The 22,811-nt window shown below is 37.1% G+C and overlaps 1 protein-coding gene across 31 annotated transcripts in view; it reads left to right on the top strand.

The window, feature by feature from the left end:
* KIF1A (kinesin family member 1A) overlaps positions 1-22,811 on the top strand; it is a 107,969-nt gene that overhangs the window by 5,231 nt on the left and 79,927 nt on the right. For all 31 annotated transcript variants that reach the window (XM_039356379.1, XM_039356377.1, XM_039356375.1 and 28 more), the window contains exon 2: positions 9,076-9,236. In XM_039356379.1, coding sequence (XP_039212313.1) covers positions 9,131-9,236 — 106 coding nt within the window. In that variant the 5' untranslated portion in view covers positions 9,076-9,130. The remainder of the gene's footprint in view (positions 1-9,075; positions 9,237-22,811) is intronic.

Here is a 22,811-nt window from a genome sequence, read left to right as displayed (position 1 = left end):
TTTACTCTCTGGTTTCCCTGCATTTTTCCTGGGGCTCCTCTTCATCATATGGAGGCTGGACCTATTTAATTAGGCCCATAGTCAACCCTAAGTGACTATAGGCCCCAATTGGCTCTAGAGGGGGTTGTTTGTAAAGGTCTGGTTCACCGTCCAGACAAAGTCTTGCTTGCTGCCTGGAATGGGGAGGCACTGGAGACCTTGGATGGATAGTGCCTATACAGCTGCCCTCTTCCTGGAAGATCTCCTTGGTTTACAGAGGAACAGAAGGAGATGAAATGGGAGAAGAAATGCCTAGCATGCCATGACAGTAAGGGCAGTGAAATGTCCATATTTTTCCACACTTACTGTGTCCATAGATAATTGTCTGGTAGCCTTGTTCAGTTAATATGGGCCCTTCTGGAGAGGGCTGATTTGGAGGTTCATCTGCAAGATTTCTATGAAGAATATGCTAGTCATCTGTTAGATAAAATTGCTTGGATTTATTCCAAGCCTTGAGCAGATCCTCTGGAGGATTCTGAGGCTCTGAGCTTGGCTACCTGAGAGGAGTTTGAACCTGTTAGTCCTGTGGAAGTAAATTGAATTCTCAGAATTGTAAGCTTGGCCACCTGTATATTAAACCTCTGTGACTCCTGGTGGTGGTTAATAATTCTTTGAGAGAGGAGGTGGTCCCACAATCAATTAAGGAAGTGATGGTGCTCCCCCTCCTCAAGAAGCCATTGGTAGAGCCACTCATGCTGACAGTTATCAACTACTTTCCAGAGTAGGTAGATCATTTACATCTCCAGAGAAGGTGGTCATGAAGCATTTTCAGAGAATGCTGAAAGAAAGTGGATTATCTGGACCTCTTTCAGTCGGATTTTAGACCTGAGTATGGGACTGAAATAGCATTGATTAAACTTGTGGATGCTCTCTGGTGAAAGTGAGATGTGCAAGGTACAGTACATCCATCTTGGCTCTGTTTGACCTCTCAGCAGCAATCATGATATTCTTCTGGACAAGCTTTGGGATTAAGAGTGGGCAACACTGTGTTGTTTTGGTTCTCTTCATTCTACCAAGGCCAGTTCCAATCTGCATTGATGATAGGGAAAGAGGTCTAGCCTGCAGCCTCTGCTTTTCAGGTGCCTCAGGGCTTAGCACCTGTTTAAAATCTACATGAAACCTTGGAATGAAGTCATTTGCCTCTTTGCCGATGATACCCAGCTTTTACATCTCTACCCTAGGATGTGGAGGTTATCTTAGTGTCTAGAGCAGTGGTTCTCAACCTTTTTAATGCCGTGACCCCCAACTGGTCGTAAGTCGAGGACTACTCAAGCGGTTGTAAGTTGAGAACTACTCAACTGGTGCAGCACCGTTTGCAGAATGGGACTTTTGGCGGGCTCAGCAGGGCAGAGACAGCCTGGACAATTCCTATTGGCTTTTGAAAGCCAATAGAATTAGACTCTATTCAAGAGAGTCTATTCTATTGGCTTTCAAAAGCCAATAGAATAAAAGGGAGTAGCACAGCTAAGGAAAAGGGGAAAAAAATGGCGGACTGCATTGTTTGGCGACCCCCGTGAAATGGTCGTTCGACCCCAAATGGGTCCCGACCCTCAGGTTGAGAACCACTGGTCTAGAGGTTGTGGGTTTTGGATGGGGAAGAACTGGCTTCAGCTTAATATAGCAAAACTGATTGGCTCTGGGTTTTAGAACCGGACTGGTTTTTCTCTCCCCAGATTCGTGAAGTGGCTGTGTGGTTCTAGGAACTTTCTGTAGTCTTTTCTGGAATGAGGTGTAGATTGGGCACTATTCCAATCAAAATTGGTGCACAGTTTGAGGGTGTGCAACAAACAGATGGCAGATATAGCTAGGATGACTTTCTGCACAGCTTCATATTTTGTGCCAGTTGTGTCCTTTCTTGGATAAGGAAGCTCTTTTCACAGTCACTCATGTCTTAGTCATCTCCCAATGTGCTGCATATGGGGTTTGTCCTTGAAGATCATCCAAAGCTGCAGCTGCTGGTTTAAAATATTGTGGCAAGGGTCCTTTTGAGTAGTGGATGCTTGGATGCTTCTGGATGCAATTCAAAGTGGTAGTAGTTACTTATAAAGCCCTTCATGGCATTGAACTGGGTTATTTCTAGAATCACTTCTCCCTAATTATTTCTATCTATTAAATTCAACAGAATAGGAATGTTATCTGGTGGGACCAGGAAGAGAGCCTTTTCTGTCATTATACCTACGCTGTGAACATCACACATTCCCCCTCCCCTTGAGCAGATTGACACTGACCCTGAAGGCCTTTCACAAACTTTGAAGGCAGGGCTATGTCCCCAGGCTTGGGGGTCAGATTGTCATTTAGACCAGTGGTTCTTAACCTTTTTGAACGAATTGCCCCCTTGAGCCAATGAGGAAGTTGTCATCGCCCCCCCTCCCCCAACATAACCTCTCAATCACAACATAGGAAATAATTCTTCGATTTATGCAAACACTTTTTTTGTTTTCTTTAAAATTGTCATCAGGACATTGATGCAAATAATTTATTTCCAGTCTTTTTCCCATATCTCCCATATTCTGGCCAATGGCACGCCACTGTATGGGTAGAGGCTGCTGTGCAACGCGCATGAAGATAAGCGATGCGTATTCACATATGTACGGCGTTCTGTACTGAAGCTAGCCGGAGGAACATTTGAAAACACAATTCAATCCACTAATAGCGAGCGATCTGATGTTTTTGTACGACAGATAGACAGCCATTCAATGTACGAAAAAGTCTCAAAAGTGGCCCCAAAACTTCTCGCTCCATCGTCCCCATATCGTCCCCTTTTCGTTCCCTCACCCCACGTCGCCCCTTTTCGTTCCATTGCCCCCCTGAAAAATGAAATCGCCCCCTGGGGGGCAATATCGCCCAGGTTAAGAACCACTGATTTAGACTATGTGAGATCATTCTGTTAATCATGACTCATTTGGGGTTTTTTTTTTTTACCTTTCTTGTCAGTTGTTTATTTTATTTTTAATGTTGTGTTTTTAACTGTTTTTAGCTGCCATAGTGAAATGAATGGCCATATGAATATATAAATAAATAGAAATAAAGAAATAAATATTCCAGTGCATCATGTTGTCTATATTAAGTTAGAATCTGCTTTGGTTAGTTCAAGACTTACAGTATTTCTTCATTTTAAATAATGTTGCTTTTTGAGTTTGATTTAGATTTTTTTTTTCCCCTATGGGAAATTTCCAGATTTGCTACAGTTTTTAGCATTCCTGATCAGCTATATTTGATGGGAGTTGTGATTGGCACTTCTGGAGGACACGCAACTGGGAAAAACTAGCTGACATTTGTAACATTTACTTCACTTAACCATTGCAACTTGGTAGGCTAAGAAATAAATAAGTAGCAATGTTGAATGGAGTAAAATAAAAAGAACTGAATTATGCAGTCAAATATTACTCATATTACAGTATATATTTCCTCTATAGTTGCAAACTGATTTCTTAGTGAGCATTTACTGTATATAGGATGCTATCTCTTTTCTTTACCTATTATCTCTGTAAACAAAACAGAAGAGTTACTATACTGTAAAGCAACAACAATAAGGAAGACTTGGGGGGGGGGAGGACAGAAAATCCTTCCTTCTTCTTCAGTTATGGCTCTGGCTCTAAGTCACAAACACAGATCTGGGATCTTCCTGGCAGTTCAAAAAGGTTTACAAAGTTTCACTCGCTCCAAAAACTTTCTGCTGAAGTGATAGCTTTGTTGATTGGGCAATATAGTTAGACAGAAAAGAATGGATGTAATTATGTTAATTAGTAGGATCCATGCAGATAATATTCTTTTAACTTGTCTGCTTTTGGTCTGGTTATGTTTTTAGATATTTTGAGCGGGTAAGATTTTTATTCTGTTTTTTATTTTCTGCTTAGCAAGTAGAATAATGTTACTATGCCCTGTCCAGTCATACATATCTGTCTTGTGTTCATTGGGCAGCAACTTCGAAAGTGATGTAGCTCAGAACACAAAGGATGAGTTAACACAAATTCTCTGCAGAAATTGTCTACTCAAATATGCTGCTAAACTCTTTCTCCCATCATCCTTTATTATAGGCCCATGGTGGCGAACCTATGGCCCCCGTCCTAGGCTTTCAGCTGGGTTTTATAAAACCTTTTCACTTTAGGCCTCCGCTGCAATGTGCAAAAAAAAAAAAAAAAGTTCAATCAGTCAATCAATTTCAACTCGCGGGGAAAAAAAGATCTCACAAAGTTGGAATTGATTGATTGAACTTTTTAATTCCCACCAGTCTGCTGTTATCACTGCAGCCACGCCCACCCAATAGGCCACGCCCACCCAATGGACCATACCCACCCAATGGGCCATGCCCATGCAATGGGCCACACCCACCCAATGGGCCACGGCCACCCAGCACCTGATGATACATAAGTGGGTTTGGGGTTGCAGTTTGGGCACTCGGTCCCTAAAAGGTTCACCATCACTGTTATAGGCCATGCCAACTAGGAGTTGGAGTTGGAGTTCAACAACCTCTGGAGGGCAACAGTTTAACATTGTGTAAAAATTGACATCAACCCCAACTCATTTTCCACATTAATTCATTACATCCAATAATGGGAGCATCTTGCCCCAAAATAATTCCAGTTTCAGTATTTGTTTTGTAAACAAATTGAAGGTACTCAAAATATTGTAGTGTGTAGTGATCCTGTTCAAGATTGCAGCTAGATTGGAAAGATAAGTCTTTAATTAACTCTCTTCCCAAATACTCCTTCTAAGTGTTAGAATGCTTTTTAAGAAAAAAAATTAAAAGGTTTGGATGGCATTTGCAGAGGAGAATCATCTGAAATATGACTTTGGAAGCAACATTTCAGGGATACGGAGGTTGTTATCATATCCCCCCCCCCCAGCCAGTTCTCACGGCTGAACAATGTCAGCTCCTCAGGTCTCTCTTCATGGGACTAGTACATCGTTCCTAATTATCACTATTGCCCTTCTCCCAATCCTTTTCAGTTTGCCCTAATCTTTCTATCTCTTTTCAGGCAAACTCACCTATCAATCTTTCTCCTCCTGAACAAATTTACACAGCATACATAAAATAAAACTTTATTAAAAAGACAAAACTAGAAAGATTCCTTCTAGCTTTAAATATTAGAATGTAGGTAATCTCAATTAAAAAATCTCAATTATTATGCTGTTCTAATTTGAAGATCTAGCAACTGGAAATTACAGAAACAAGGAAAGGATCCAATGGACCATATAAAAAGTAAAAATCACAAATCACAAGATGATACTGATCTGCTAGCTATGAAGATAAAAGAACAAGTTGTTTGGACATATATTTACATTGACAGAAAAATACAGCATTTTTAAATTAGGCAGACATAAAAATAATTGCAGCATGAATAAAATAAAGATTAAATTTAGTGCAGTTGTATGTACTGTAGATGTTCTTTATTTTTTACTCAGACCTTTTGGATCAGAGTTCAATGCACTTTTCACATTTCAATTTATTTTTTGTTCTGGAAGTTCCAAACTTTAATCTGGGGCTGATTTAATCTTTGCTCTTTTCTATTACAAAATCCATTTCTTCCTTGACTCCCTTGTCCTGGAGATTTGCCTACATAAAGAAATAAAACTTCATCATCTCAGAAAGGGAGAAGCTGGGGGCAAATACCTTTTGCTTAAATTTGCCCATGTTTTGAGCAAAATGTTGGAGATATATCTTACATTTAGTTCCAGCATTAGATAGGGTTTGATTAGATATCCTAGAAAATCTTCAACTCTTATGATTCTATGGATCAGAGACAATATACAAGCAACTAAATCGCTAGACAATTATGATTTCTCCAAAATAGTTGAAAAGATAACTTTTTCTAAGTTACTAAAGGAATGAAAGGCCTTTTGTAGCAAAAGGCCTTTTTAAAGAAAATATTTTTTGTACTTTATTGGAATGTAGATTTCATATGAATTTAGGATGGCTCATATAGTTTATAGTAATAGATACATATGTTGGATGATATGAAAGTTAGTCCTTCTACAGTCAAAAATAAACAATCTGATACTAAATCAGGTTTTTGCCAAAATAAAGAACAGATGGAAATTGTATCTCTTGCCTAAAAGAGATTTGTTGATGGGCTTTTAAGCACAGGAGAAATAAGTGGAGCAAATTGGAACACCAAGTGTTATAAATACTTGCAGTAGCTGTAATTCTTTTGTAATGGCTTCATTGCTTTGCCACAATAAATCTACTTTTCTGAATGTTCATGACATACTGTAGGTAATATATTATTGCAATGCTTTGCCTTGTCAGCCAAGAGAAGCATGACAGCTGTGTCTTGACTGTAATGTTATTTTATATTACATTCTTTCTTGTCCTAATTTGGCTGAATAGCAGTTCCATGCAGTTTCTGTTAAGTGCATTAATCCCCCAACCAGTTGGAATTTTGTGATGGGGGTATTATTTTCCCTCTCTGTTCAGATCACAGCAATAATTTTAAGCATGTTATGTGTTCTTGTGAAAAAATGTATTTTATATTCTAGAATGCTAGAAATGCTAGAAATATATAGGGTTCTTTTCACCTTGCTGAGTTGTCTATTATAATACCAAAGTACCATTTTTTAAAATGAAAGTTGCTACTGTTCACAATGAAATTGGCAAGCATAGGATTTATGATGACAACTGTGGGGTATTAATGCACAAATAAATGTCAAGTTGCCGATTTGTAATGCTTTATAAATACGTAATGTTCATTTGCAGATCTGTATATACAGAGGAAATTCTTCCTGCACTATGATTTAAAAAGTAAGAAGTTGTAACGAAATACGTGAACTGGTTTCAAATGGAGTTTCTGTATATGGGAAATCTGAAATACAGACATTAATATTCTAAAAAATATTAACACAAATGGGTGTTCAGGAAGGATTGGTGAATGGACAGGAGTTTAAAAAAACATGAACTAAGTCAGCCTTCCCAAATGGTGGAAACAAAGTTCTGTGGATTCCTGAATCTTCAGAGATCTGCACTTCTGTTCCCAGTCCTCATGACTAAACATATCAATCTTCTAAAGAAAAAAAAAATGGTTGAAAAGATGATACAATGTGGCATGGTGACTGAAGGATGATGACAGTATCTGGTAATGATCCATTAACATTAAAAGGTCTGCCTGGAAGCAGCAATTGATTTTGCAGCACAAATATCCTGGTTGTTCCCTATGGAGTCTTCCTTTTTTCTCCTCTTATACTTCCAAGCTTCCACAGAAGATGCTGGATGTGGCTAACTGAGTGCTTCGCTTAGCTCACTTAATTATTCATATTGAAAACAAGTTTGGAGGTGGGCCTTGGAGGCTTAGCTCAGTTATTCGGATAATGCAGGGAAGGTAGGCTTTGATTTTATGCCAGCTTTTGTAAAAGGCATCAAAAAAATAAGGAGGAAGAAGACCTACTGTATGTTGAGCTCTTCCTTTTGAGCAGTCTTATATAATTCTGGAATGTTATGACATCTCCCTGGCCAACGTTAGGAAGAATTCAATTTTCCATTTTAAAAAACTAAGTAAGTATCAGAAGATGGGCAGAAAGAGAATACCCGCATAGCCACTGTTCCTCAAACTAAAAATACATGACAGAAACCACTTTCTGCCTTCTTGTGTGCACAGCTTCAGAGGCTGTAAAGCAAAGTCTGCTGTTTTCCAGTGACATCTTTGTCAATAACCTGTGTGCTTTGTTTAAGCAGCTGCCAAATCAACTTTTTGGGAGGCCCCTAAAGTTGTTCAACCTGTCATTTATTGTCTCCCACCCCTACCGTCTCTCCCGTTGCAGGTCCATGGCTAGTCAAAAAATAAAGAGGTTCTCTTTAGAAAACTGGGTCATGGGGCATCTGCAAAGTAACTAGTACCATAGAGACTCTTGTTAACTATTTCTTACTAAATTAACATGTTGGAATATGTTTCATCAGTTTTGTTATGGCCATTTTGCTTTTCAACTGCCAGAATATAATGTAATGTATCCCATACATTACAAAAGTGCATTAGTACCTTTGGGAGAAGATTTTATTAATTCTCATTCTTTAGGAAATTCTAATGTTCTCCACTTATATTGAGACTGCAACTCAGAATTCAAATCCATCATCAGAAAAGGGTTAGATTGGCTAACAATTCTAGCAACTGCACTCACAACGTATTTGGAGGGCACCAGGGAAGGTATAAATATATGAATCTCTCATATACTCAATATATGAAAACTTTTATACAAACAGGGGACCCTCCCACACATACAATTTTGCAGAGATTCTGGAAACATTTCAGGATAGGCAGATATTTGAAGACAATTTATTACTAATTGGCAGGCAAAATCATTAACTAATTGTTAATGATTTCGTTTTTAAATTTCAATGAGGGTATTGGCCATAGTTTATTGAGTAAACCACCATTGGCTATGTTCATGCAACACTGGGTATTTTTGGGCCAGTCACTCTCTCTCAGCCCAGGCTGTTGTTGTGGGGAAAATAGGAGGAGGAAGGTATGTTGGATATGTTCACCATCTTGGGTTGTTTGTAAAAATAATAAACTTGGGATACAAATAAATATGTAAAAATAAATAAATACACTTAACCAAAATTATACAAATCATGTTATGTTTTAATGCATTGTGCAAATCAGTCCTTTTTCTCCTGATTATGCAGCATTAATTTGAAATAGGGAATTAAAAAAATTAAAGTTAACTGGTGTTGTTTTTGAAAGTAGTAGAAATATAATCTTTATTTTGAGTAGGCAGCCCCTTATGCATACCTATCTGGGTAAAGTTTTCATATAATTATCTTTATTTCTGTAAGTACCAATGGCTTGTTGCAATCCTTTGGAATTTCTCATTGTTCAGAATTCTCTCCAATTGGCTTTATTGGGGTAAGTTTCCTACCACACTTAACAGGCTTGTGTTTTGCTTTAATCAAGAAGAACTTTGAATAGCTTACATACTAGTCTACAGTAAGAAAGATAGAACAATCATAAGAACAATTCGAACAATACAATAAATCATCATGCTTGAAGACAGGATGAGCTTCAAGAGATATACTTTATTAACATCTTTTTAATTCCTTCCTAGGACATTTTGAGGAGAAAAATCCTAGCAAGAGAATAAAAATCTGCAGCTCACCAGGATGGCAGGAGCCTCAGTAAAAGTGGCAGTGCGGGTGCGTCCCTTCAATTCCCGAGAAATGAGTAAGGATTCCAAATGCATCATACAAATGACAGGAAACACCACAAGTGAGTAACTTCTCCATCATTTTCCACTAGATACTTCAAATTGCATTTGAGCCTCTTCTGTGTGTGATTGATATTAATCAAAGAGGGGATGTGAAAGAGCTTAGTCAATGAGGTTTTGTAATTTACTATACAGATAGAATAATTTAATCTTTCATAAAATTGTACCAAGCATTGTCCTGTGGGAAAATATGTAACTATTTTGATCTGTTTGTTTCCATGATACCATTTCCTAATAATGGCAGGAAGTTGGATTAAAGTTTAATAAGAAGCTGAAGTCTTTTTTGCTTCACGTGGAGAAAGTTTTAACTGTAACATTATGCAATGGTAAGGCATAATTTTGAATAATTTTATTTTCTAAGTAGAACAGAATGATCAGGTCTGCAACACTTGAAGAGAGAGATGTGGTAGAAGCTCCTATCTCTTGGACAGTGATTGGGAGGTTGTTGAAGATGAACCCTTCTCCTTTGAGCTGGACATTTTCCATTTGGCTAGCATAATGTTGCAAGGTCATTTAGAGTTTTCCCCCAGCCTCTACATTAATCAGTTAATTAAACATCAACATTGGCATTAACATTGACACTGAATAATCAACTGCTATTAAGGTAAACCATAAAATCCATCTGAATTTGATATAATTGTGGTTCCTGCTTCTGAAGTCTTGGTACTTTAACTTTTTCTATGTTTTTTTCTAATATGACAATTAAAGAGGCCTTATTAATCCATAACTCAATTTTTACATTATGTAGTTTTCCAACGTTGCACAATTATTAATTTGACTACTGTAATTAAATAATCAATTCCTGATTGTAAAGCTCATTATCTGGTCCTCTAAATAAATGTAGCAAGCTTAACTCTGGAGAGCATTTAGTTCTTTGTTTGGTGATAATACTTGTTTCCCCAAAAATTCGTCCTCTCCCCACTAGACATAAAAGAGGTAGGACAGGGCAGAAGTGTTGTGGGATTCTTGATTTCTCAGTAAACCTCTTAAAATAATCCATTTTAAAGACAATCTAACAGCATTGTTCCTGGCATCTGCATGCTAACCCCATAGTCTGTAGACAGCAAAACCATTCCCCCCTGCAGGAGAAAGGCATCTAGAGCAGATGAAAATAGTCCTTAATCCCTCTAGCTGGGTATGAAAGCCCCTCCTTTTTGTACTTTATGGGCTTGCAGTTCTGTCTGCTTAAATCTTAGGCAGAGGAGAGGCAGCAAGGAAATATGAGCTGGCTCATCTGAGAACAGAGACTTTTTTTCAACCTCTTTTGGGGGTATTTACAGAAGGGATGAAGTATGTGTTCTGTAGGCAATCAAGCTATTGTGGTGGTATTCCAATTCTACTATTGAAAACAGAGGTGATTGGTCCTTGAGGATCTACATATTTAAATCTTATCTTGCATCCATCAATGAGGCATCTTAAAAAATGACTTTGCAGTGTTTCAATTTTGGCTTAATGAAGGCCCCCTTTCATTATATAAACTTATATATGGTAGTTTAGAACAGGCAGTTATTGAACAGGAATCGTCCACCATAGCTGCAAGCATAATTGGAAGAGAAGGATGGCTACAGGAAGATGTACATCCTTACAGTGGTAGAAGCAACACTAGGGAGTGTCAGCACTGCAAATGCAAAGCTGTGTATGATTAATCTGCCAGCAGCCTGCATCATAAACTGCTCCTAGTAACAACTCTACACGTACATAGTAAGTGACTAAGGTATTTGTCTTGGTAAAAAACAGATTTTCTCCTTGCCCAGCTGAATTTCAGCTGCTCAGTTATTTTACCGTATTTTACTAAATTGGGAGTAAAAGGTCATTAAGAGGCAGATTGCTCACATTTTTACCCTTACAGTGCCCAGACTTCATATAAGATAGACTAAGATTGCTATTTGGGAACCTACTGTAGCCCTATTTCCAGATAACTTTCAAAATTCTCTATTTTTTTTTTATTCTGGATCCCTGTTTCTTAGTAGGTAATTGTGGGCCATAGCACTTGCTGAGCTTTTGATTCTTCCACTACTCCTTTATTCAAATGTTAGGTAACTCTTAATGCTATTTTCCTTTCTGTCGTAATGTGCCAGCTGTTATAATGGTGTACTCCTAAATCCTATTTATGCCCATGATGGTTTCTTTTGACTGAATGTCTAGGTTTTATGATCAAGTTCCAATCATAAGATATACAAATAGCTATGGCTTCTTACCTCTTCTCCTTTCTCTCTCTCCCAGCTGCTGTAGGGACTGGACTTTTAGGTGTATTATATAACAGGTAGGAGTGGAGGCTGACAGAAAACAGGGAAATAAACAATTGAAGAAATTCTGGATTCATTTGTCTACTTATATGGCAGTTTTGAAGGGACAATAGAAATCTCTAGATCATTGCCTGACCACTCCATGCATAGATTTATAAAGAAATAGTGTTAGTCTGTATCTACCGTAATACTGACTAGAGAGGACTATTAAACATATTTATTCAGTAGTGTGCTTCTGCTATGGAAGTTGCCAGCGTTTTTGTTTATTATAAATTGTGTAGACATGGGTATCATTAGAATTCATGCAGATTTTATATTGTTAAAATAAATATATAAGCAATATTATGAACCTGGGAAATAACTCCTAACAGTGATAGAGGGAGAATGAAGAGTATATCTGTCTTGCAATAGGGATATGGAAGAAGAGAAAATACAAAAGCTGGTAGTATAATCAGAAAACAAACAAACAAACAAGTAAATATGATGTTCACCAAACACTGAGTCAAAAATTATCTATATTGTTAGAAATGATCAGCCTAGAAATGATCATTCCAGAGCTGAGACAAGATACAGTGTCAATACCAACTCTATTTGCTTTGGTCTATACCAGTGTTTCTCAACGTTGACAATTTTAAGGCATGTGGACTTCCACATGCCTTAAAATTGTCAAGGTTGAGAAACACTGGTCTATACAAACCTTGGTAGAACTTTAGCAGAGAATATAGGATTGGTATGGGATGGTATAGGCAGAGCCAAACTTTCCCATTTCCCTTACAGATGAATTGCTCTCTGCCCTTAGATATTTCCAAATGACTTCTGTAAGATTCTGTGTGTCCTACATAGAAAAATCTTCTCCCTAGCTTATATACTGCAGGTGTTCTTCTGCTAAAGTGACAGCTGGTCAATATGTCAAACTTCTATATGAAAGACAAGTATGTATTTGCTCAAACATAGAGGTTGAGCCTAGTTCGTAGATTCTTCTGAAGTGCCCACTATACTCTTTGGTGATCAGAGTTAATATATCCCCTTGGTTGGACAACAACTACAGAGAATCTTGGAATAAATGTATTATCTGGATCAGTTTCAGACTGGGTACATTATGGAAATAGTGCTGGTTCTGATTGTTGATGATCTCTCAGCAGCTTTTGATGTTGTTGATCGTAATATCCTTCTAAACTGGTTGTGGGGGGTGTAGGGGTTGTGGGGGTTAGGATGAAGAGGCACTTGCTCTAATGGTTCACATCCTTCCTCAGCAATTGGTTGCACTTGGTGTGGATTCAGAGGACAGAATGCCTCAATGACCCTTCACATGAGGAGTGTCCTAGGGCTCTATGTCCTATTCTGTTTAACATTTATATGAAATTTTGGGCATGGTCATCTGCTAGTTTGAGACCCAGCGTCATCAGTATATGATCATATCCAGCTCTATATCTCAATGTCGAGCTGCCCAGATGAAGCTGTTGACTCATTCAGAATGGGATGGAGGCTGTTTAGGATGGGGTGCAACAGACTTTGACTCGATCCTGACAAAACCGAATGGCTATATTTCACCCTCTGGAACAGGATCTCCTCCCCTGACATAAAGGTGCTCTGTTTTAGGGTTCTGGAAAGCTCTTAAAAGCTGGCTTTGATCCTAGGCCTGGGGTTGATGTATTATTGTTTTATTTGGTTTTATTGTCCAGTTTTGTATGCTGCCCAGAGTCCATTGGAATTATACAGCTAATAAATTTGAATGAATGAATAAATAAATAAAATGCATGCTGTTTATTTTTTCCCTGGAAAAAAATAATAAATACTGTTGGTTGTAGAAAAAAGAAAAAAAAAGAGAGTTAATATTTCTGCATCCCCATTTCTCAACCTCTTGCTTCTGCCACAAAAAGCTGGTTCCCACCACTACATTTTTTATTCATCTGAGTAGTCATTCTCTTTTGAGAAGTGTTTGGGATGACCAAGGTAATTCTGCCTTTCCTTTTAATAAGCCACCTTCAATTTTTTTTTAAATTTTATTTTCCATTTATCCAACATAATTATACAATAAAATTCACTTCGCAAAATAAAATAAATTCACAATCATAACCATAACCAAAACCATAGGTGCCGCTTGCTCCCTCCCCCCAAGCTGCATCCACCCTCTCTAATACCTTCCTTACTTCCCTCCTCTTTCTCTCCTCCCCTCACTACTCTCTTCCCCTTCCCTTCTCCTCTTACCATCCTACTTCCTCCCTTCACCTTCCTCCCCTCTCATCCCTCTCAAATATAGCGTAGAGGGAATGCCCAAGCAGCACCTCTCTCATAAGTTACCCTATCTATATTATCCTATTTATCTACCTATTTACCCACCCACTCACCCACCCACCCACCCTCAACCCCCCCTCACTTCCCAGAGCAGAGTACAGGGTTATTAATAACAAAATTAACAATATACAGTAAAAAAAAAAAAGAAAGAAAGAAAGAAAAAAAATCATACTTAGCCCTTAACTCCCCTTAAATTATATCATCATAAACAAATCTCTTATAAAACATTTACTATAAGATTTATTCATAAAATAAATGAAACTTTATAGTCCCATACTTCTTCTGAATATAATCTATCCATCTTCTCCATACAATAATATATCTTTCTTGTGTGTGATCCTTTAAATAAGCAGAAATTTTTGCCATTTCTGCTAAATTAGAAACTTTAAATATCTATCCTTCTAAAGTAGGCAACGAATCTTTCTTACAATATAAACCTACTATTAACCTTGCTGCAGTTAATAAATTCAACATTAAAATAGTTTCTTTATCATCTAAGTCCACAAAAATACCCAATAAAAATAATTGAGGAGTAAACTTTATCTTCCTTTTAAAAATCTTTTGAATGTTCCACCAAATCATAATCCAAAAAGCCTTTACCTTTTTACAATTCCACCAAACGTGAAAATAAGTTGCATCCATATTACCACACCTCCAACATTTGGGTTGTAAGTTAGAATACATACAAGAAAATTTTTTAGGATCTAAATGCCACCTATAAAACATTTTATAAAAATTTTCTCTCAAATTTTGAGCTTGTGTAAATTTAACATTTCTAATCCAGATTATCTCCCATAAATCAATGGGATCAGTTCCTGCATATTCTGAGCCCATTTAATCATACAATCTTTAACCAATTCTGTTTCCGAATCTAATTCTATTAAAACATTATAAATTCTTTTTATATGAGTCTGATTCTGATCTTTAATCTGAATTACCAAATTTTCATCTCCTAATGTTATTCCCTCTTTCTTATCTACAGTCCACCTGTCCACTATTTGTAAATATTGAAACCATGACTGTAAAATATTTTCTTGCCTTAATACATCTAAGGATTTTAATTGCCAGTCCGAACCTGACCAAGTTAATAATTCTTTATACGAGATTTTATCAAAATTCATCCCCTTAGAAATTCCCTCAGTTGCATGTCCAGGAATCCCCTAGATAGGTGTTTTATAATTTAATCTATAATAATACTTTTTCCAAACTCGAAGTAAAGCATTCCTCAAAATATGTGATTTAAAAGCCCGATCAACTTTCTTATTAAAAATTAAGTATGCATGCCAACCATACATTAAATCCCACCCTTCAAGAGAAAGAATATCCTTATTTGTTAAATTAAGCCAATCACTTATCCAAGTTAAGGTGGCTGCATCATAATATAATTTCAAATTAGGTGCTTTAAGTCCTCCTCTTTCTCGGGCATCTTGCAAAATCTTAAACTTAGCTCTTGGTTTCTTCCCAGCCCAAATGAATTTACTGATACCCTTCTGCCATTCCTCCAAATTTACATCTTTTTTTAAAATAGGTATCATCTGAAACAAAAACAGAAACTTTGGTAGAACATTCATTTTTACAGCTGAGATTCTCCCCAACAATGACAATTGCAATTTTTTCCAATCATTTAAATCCTTTTGTACTTTTGCCCATAATAATTCATAATTATTCTTATACAATTTTCCATTTGAAGCCGTTAAATATACTCCCAAGTATTTAACCTTTTTCACCATCTGAAAACCTGTAGATTTAACTAAAATTTCCTTATCCTTAGTTGACATATTCTTATGCCACTTTCAGTTTTGTTTGCATTATTTTTTTTTCTATTAAGAGTCAGATAAGACAGTATCTGTATGCTTATGCAGGGAGAAAAAAAAAGCTGTGTATTATTTCCAGGAGATCATTAACATTCTTTCCTCAAAGCAAGATCTTTTCAGTGTGCAGCTGAATGTGATGAAAAAACAGCTTCTATGCTTTTCTCTCTTTGACTGCTGTTGAGCTGGCTATTGCAGCTTTTGGAGCTCCTCTTACTAAAGAATAAATCTTTCTTAGTTTGGTGATATGCAGATCTAAAAGTTTCCTTTCAAAGTTAGAAGTATGCAGCAATATTTGGTCAAGAACTCAAGAATTTTTTAGGCTCTACCTAAAATCTTTAGCACCTTCGTGTGTCGAGTTTTAAAATTATGAAATTACTTATCTCTATTTTGTCTTCCAAAAACCAGAAGAGATCCATTTTGCACAAGAAGTGTTTGTTCTCTGTAATTAATTTCAAAATCTTATTATAAAATACTCCAAATTTATCTGGACCCTTGGTCCATTTATAACTTTCTGAGATCAAAACCTTATTTGGCTTTTTGTTATTTGTTTCAGATTCTTTATGTGCTTAAGGCTAAGCTTATACTGTAATTATTTGCACATATGGGCAATCTCCCAACCTCTCCTTAACCAGAGAGGTTCCAAGGTTTCTTGGTTTTTGCTGTGGCTGTTGGTTCTGCTTTTGCAGAGCAATCTTCAGTTTGCCATACCATCCCTGGAAGTCTCCAGGGGGTATTAGATCACAATATTTTGTAACCGAAGAATGTGTTACTACTGCAGCATCTGTGGTTGCTATTATCTTTTGATGTGGTTTCTAAAACAAAACCTGAAATATGTTATTTATTTTCTCTTCCCCCAAAGTGGCCATTTTTCATCTCTGAAAAAGGGGAAATGTGTGTCCCCTAAATAAATCAAAATAGGAGAGAGATTTGCATAAAATGGATTTGCATAAAATAGGTTTGTGTTCATTAAGAAAAAAGATACCTATTTAATTTTTACTGGAGAAGATGATAGCCCTGTATTCTTTATGCCTAGCTAGTTAAGCAAGGATGAACTGGTGTGTTTAGGGTTGGGCAGGAGGCAGACTTTCTAGTCTTGTAGACCATCCTGGTTAATTTTTTTCAGATTCAGCCAAGATTAGGTAGGTGTTGTCATATGAGCTGGGCTCATAGATAAACTTGTTCTGCAAAATGTTGTTGTTATGACCTTATTAACCTTTACAGTGAAAAATCAGAAAGAACATAGTTCATAAAGTTAGTCTTTGTTGTTTGTACAATTATGTTTATAATATGAATAATAAAATGGGCTTGAACTTTCGGTAAAGGAAGACAAATGTGATTTAATAGATGTAATAGAGATTAATGGGATCAGTTTCATGACTGGAATATAGCAGTTGAAAGATGCAGTTTGGCAATTTGTTCAAAGGATCAATAGAATAGGAAGAATAATATATTCATTCCTGTTCAGATATTCAAGTAAATGAGCTTGGCTATGGTACAGAGAACATCTGTGACAGAGAAATAAAGAGAGTGCTGTTTTTATTTATTTATCTGCTGATGTTCATCCAACAACAGATGTGGATTATGCTTTTTAAAAGCACATTTCAGTATCTCAAAGAGGCATGAATAATTAGTCCAACTTGTGTTGGAGGGCAAACTCTGCCAAATATGACCTTTCCAGAAAATTCCTAACTTTTCTTTCAGAGGTTGGAGGAAAGAAGAAAATGATCAGCTACTCCTAACTTAATACTAATCTATAAGGAAGAATTAGTCAGTGGAAGTAGCAGGAATATTGTAGGAAGTGATCATATAATCCTGAGGCTCTTGGTTTTAAGACAAATAATGGCTGAATTCAGAAAATCAGAATTTTTAAAACTCAGAGCAATGATAAATAGATTTCCATGGGAGTGAGAGGGAAAAAAACTCAGATGCTTGGGAGTTCTAAAAAAAAGGGAAAAAAATTCAACTGCAAGTAATTCCAATAAGTAAAAAAAATAGAAGACAGAAGTAGAAATCAATGTGGCTACTCAAAATGCTTTGTTAAGACTGAAGACCAAAGGACAGGTCTATATGGAGAGCGTAAAGTTGCAGGGAAGATGTTAGGAAAGCTACAATTCAGAATGAGCTAGGTTATGAAGGATGCCTTGAATAGTAAGAAGGGTTTCTTTAGAGATACTCAAGCAAAGAAATAGATCACTACAAGTAATCCTTGACTTCAAGTAGTGATACCTCCACAGTCATATGATCACATTTTGGGTGCTTGGCAACTGGCCTACATTTAAGACTGTTTGAAGCATCCCATGGTCATATGACCATGGTTTATGGCATTGTTTCCAGAAACAGTTGTTGAATTCCAGTTTCCAGCAAATAATGTCATTGCAGTCAATGGATTGACTTAATGATTGCTGTATTCACTTAATGTCAGCCATGTTTGCTTTATGGTCACCACATTTGCTTAAAGTATTGCAGAAAAGGTAATAAAATTGGGCATAGTCATGTGGCGACGTGCTTAATGACTGGCATGACTTATGATTGTAATTGTGAATTATGGTTGTACATTGAGGAATATCTGTATATCAGCTGTTCAATGCTGGTAGTCCTTGACTAACAAATGTAATGGAATCCAGAACTTCCATCGTATGTCATGATGGTCATAATTTGAGGCACCAATGTGAGTGACATGATTTTATGACATTTTTTGTCATAAAATTAAAGTTTTTTTTGAAAAATTAAAAGAGTGGCCTGCAGACTAGGGACTATTCTTGTGAAGTTCATCTGCTGTGCTGCCCCACTCATTCACACACACACACACACACACATAACCATGATTTAATGGCAGTGGTGGCATTCAAATATGTGAACAACCAGTTCTCTGTGTGGATGCCGCTTCCAGAAATCAGTTCTGAGTCTGGGCAACAAAAAAATAGCTACCGGTTCTGCCGAATTGATGTGAACTGGCTGAATCCCACCACTGTTTAATGGGTTTATTAATATTCCCCAGCAATTCCCTTCACCAAAAACCTGGAACTGTCCCAATTAAGTCCAGCCACAAGCAGACCACTGCTAGTCCACAGAGCAGTGGCCAATGAGTCCAGAACGCATTTGAAAGTTTCCCAATAAAAATAAACTCATTAGGCAAAATTAAATCTACAATACAAGAGGGTTTATGAGGCAAGAAAAGTCCAGAGTTCACAAAGCACAATCCAAGTCAAGGCATGGTGTCTGTCAATCCAAAGTGAGGGAGGAATCACAACTACCAGAAAACACAAGGCTGGATAGCCAGCTTCCAGTGCAGCCCATCAAGAAGGGCAAGGCCTTATTCTCATGAGTAATCTAGCTGACCTTCACTGTTCCTGCCTTTTCTCTGCCCTACCTGTTCTTGGATCAGGTGCAGAAGGTAGTTCCTCCTCCTCCTCCTCCTTGACCAGCTGCAGTTGCATGCTTTCCCCATCTGACACCTCAAGGCTGTCCTGCTGCAGCTGTGCTTCAGCCAAATCACTCTCAGATTGCTGCTTGGAGCCACTGACTAATTCCCCTCCTGATGTGCCAGGAACTGGTCATCCTCCCCTGAGCTGACATCTGACATCTGAAGAGTTTCTGGGGAAGCGTCCAGTGGAGTCATCACATCTGTGCTCTTTGGAACCTTGCTATGAGATTTATAAGTTCCCAAATTTCCACTAGGAGCTGCTGCCCTGCCTCTAACACCAAGTGTCAGAGGAAAGTAAGACTGATGAGGAAAAACTGAAAGGTGATGAAGGAGAGTGCTTGGGGATTAAAGGAAGGAACATCTTTCCCTGCCCAAAGTGGTCACTTGCCCTATGAGTCTGCGCCATTAACTACAAGCACAGCAAAGCACTTTGGATTTTACCCTTGAAACTGTCATTAGTTATTTAAAGGCTAGTACTTTTTAAACATTGGTACAACCAAGGACTACCTAAGGCTACGGAGTCCTTCTCTGTCATATGATTTCAACATTTTGAACATTTATAACATATGATTTCAACATTTCAAATAACTTGATAGCTCCATACATTTTTAAGAGCAGGATCTTTGCAGTACCTTTGCTTTGGTGGCCATGCTCATCATTTTGATTTCCCTTGGCAGTTTCTTTAGCAATTGCTGGTTTTTCAGAAAGGCTTATTATTAATTCAGGACACAGGGCTGTTTTATTTGGTTCATTCTCTCTGCCCTTTACAATTTATTGTTATAAACACAGTTCATTCTCCAGCAATGCACCTTATGTGAGGGAGGCCATTTTATGCCAGGCAGAAATAAAATAAAATGAATCATGACAAATAGCCATTTGTGGCAAACATGAGGGAGGGAGGGAGGGAAGGAAGGAAGGAAGGAAGTAAGGAAGGAAGGAAGGAAGGAAGGAAGGAAGGAAGGTGAGCTGAAAGAAGAGGATATGGTTGAGCAAATGTGCAGGAAAGCTTGTGCCTGCTTTATCTGAAGTAGGGGAAGAAACAAAAACTCATTTCTTCAAGGGTAACCAAAAGCAAAAGTTGTGTGAGTTTGGTTTTTTTTTTTTTTTGCTTCTCGCAGCAGAAAGACAATTGCTTCATGTGAACAACCTTAGCACTTATTTCTTTTGATTAGTTTTTAAAGTTACAAAAGGGTTTTAAAAAATACAAGGAATGTTTTCTTTTTTCACCTTGAATACCACTTTGAATTGATATATCAGGTACATTCTCTGGGCATCCTTGCTGAAATAATCATTTTTCCCAATATTAATTCTATCAATTTTTTTAAACAATTGAATGTCAGTTTGAGGATCTTATCATTGCTTCTGGAGTCCTATCCTTGGAGTCTCTGATTTGGTGGAAGACAAATACAAAGCAAATCGCTACCTTTTTAAATTCACTCGTGCATTTGGCTCCTTCCCAGATGGAGAGTTTTGTTCCTGGCCCTTCAGATCAAAATGTATATCACTGGTGATATGGGATGCCAAATATCATTTGTGTGTGTATGTATGTCTTTCTCCATGTGATATGCTAGTTTGCCATGGTGAAAAATTGTTGAATGAATAAATTCACCCCAAAGTTAGTCTCAAACCATAGTTCAGATAAAGCTTTATGCTTTATTTCTCAGAATTCCCACACATATTTTGCCTCAAACCACAGCAAAACCTGTAAAGGTACACCAATAACTTCAAGTTATAATTAGGAAAATACTGAAAACCCTTTATTACTGGAGATTTCCCCAATCTAGTGAATTTTAGATGTGATAGGAATACTATTGCCTTCCTAAATTATCTCTTGAAATTAAAATTGTGTTTTTCTGACATCTCCAATTCCAAAAAGTTCCAAGAGGGAAACAAGGTTGGAGCAGACTGACATGAAGCATATAACCGTGCATAATATTTATATTAGTTATGTGAACTTTTCAGCGGTATGAAAATGATTCCAAGTGTGAATAAGTAGTAAGAGTCTGTCAGCTTCCTGAGTAGACCAGACAGGAACATGACAAGAGGAGCTAATTCTACTTTATTGTAAGGCTACATTAACAGAATCTTCCAAGTCAGAAATTACAAATCTCTCACCTTCTCTCTCTAGGCAGCATCTCTTCCCTTTATCTCTGAAGGTCATTCTCACATAATGTTATGGAGTCTGATCACAGTTACTATTAGCTTGTTTGTATTTATTGAGCTCCTAGGTGAGTCAAGGGCATGAAAAACTGTGTTTTATTTCTAAGTATCAGATTCATACTTTATTGTTTGTGTGTATGTATACTCTGGATGGATTGGTAAATGAACTAATTAGTTTTGTTAAGTTTCTTTTAGCCCAGAAAAAAATAAGATGGGGAAAAAGATTTATCTAGCCGTGTCTGGAGATGATGTTGGACAAATGTGGACATGAATGGGGGAAGAGATGGTGCTACTTACATTTTTAGCATTAGATTGCTTTTTTTTTTTGTGTGTGTTTTTTTTTTATTGAAAAATTTTTAAACTTTACAAAAACAAAACAATTTTCCCCCAAGCCTCCCCAACCCTCCCATTCCCTCCCCCGACCTTCCCAGAGCTGAATATAGGCTTAATTAAAGTTTCTTCGAAAAATCTTAAAAAAGATATAAACCATAAATAAATCTAAATACATTACTTAAGAAAATTATAAGATAATTAACAATAGTGTGTATATAAAAAACATAAATACAAAAAATAAATGTTTAGAAAAAAAAAGAATGAAAAGGAAAAAAGAAGAAAGATAAAAAATATCATTAGATTGCTTATAATCCAGTTGAATATGCTTCTGTGTCCTGAATTTTAAAACAACATTGCCCTTTTTACTCTTAATCTTGCTATCCTTATATGCTTCCCTCTGTATCACTTATGGAGGGGTGTGCGCGCGCCTTTGTCCTTTTCTTTTTCTTCTTTGAAAATGAACCTGTCATCGGTGCAACTGAGTCTACATAATGAAAAGAATTTCTAATTTGAATGACACATCATCTTCCTATTAAATCGTAATTTTTGACTCTACACCATTTTATTCTGAAAGGTCATCCAAACGATGTATAAAATTATAGAGTTGCTCTTTTTTTAGGCTTACCATTATTCCATATTTTGTGCCTCTTCTGTTTAAAATGCAGTAAACAAGAGAGATTGACAAAGCCAAGTCAGTCTCAGTTCTTAGATTGCCATAGTAACATTCTTAACATCAGAAGAGAAATGTGTGCAGAATTCTAAAGTATGCTTATGGTTCACCAGGAGACAAACGTTTAGTGCTTGAATGCCTCTCAGTCCTGATTACCATTACTTCTGAAATCAAACTGCTAGAAACGGTATCAGAACTGAAGATCGGTTGATTTAGACTTCTGCACTAAGATGGTTGCACTGACCCATTCATAACTTGGATTCCCAACTCCCCTATGTCAAGAATATTAACAGGAGATATAATGATTGAACCGGGAACCTTATGCATGTAAATAAACTGTTGGCTGTAGCCTTATTCTGCTGGCAATGAGAGTACACCTTGCCATAGACTGGAGTTATCTTTAACATTTTGGGGTGCCTATTTTGGGTATACTGATAATGCAAAGTGGGCATGAGCAGAATTTGGGGCAAGAGGAATCATGCTTTTTGGAAAACAATTTGGGGAATGCCTTTGTTCTTTTCCCTACATACATTTGCTGCAGGAGTTCATTCACTTTCCACAAATATTCTTATAGACTTAACAAATTAAATAACTAAGGGTATGTCATACATTTTTTCTTATCCCTTGATCTATGT

Source organism: Crotalus tigris, unplaced genomic scaffold (genome assembly GCF_016545835.1).
Source record: "Crotalus tigris isolate CLP2741 ecotype Arizona unplaced genomic scaffold, ASM1654583v1 scf7180000018824.943158, whole genome shotgun sequence".
Lineage (NCBI taxonomy): Eukaryota > Metazoa > Chordata > Lepidosauria > Squamata > Viperidae > Crotalus > Crotalus tigris.
Note: the sequence above shows the minus strand (reverse complement) of the source record. Positions and strands in the feature narration are given on the sequence as shown.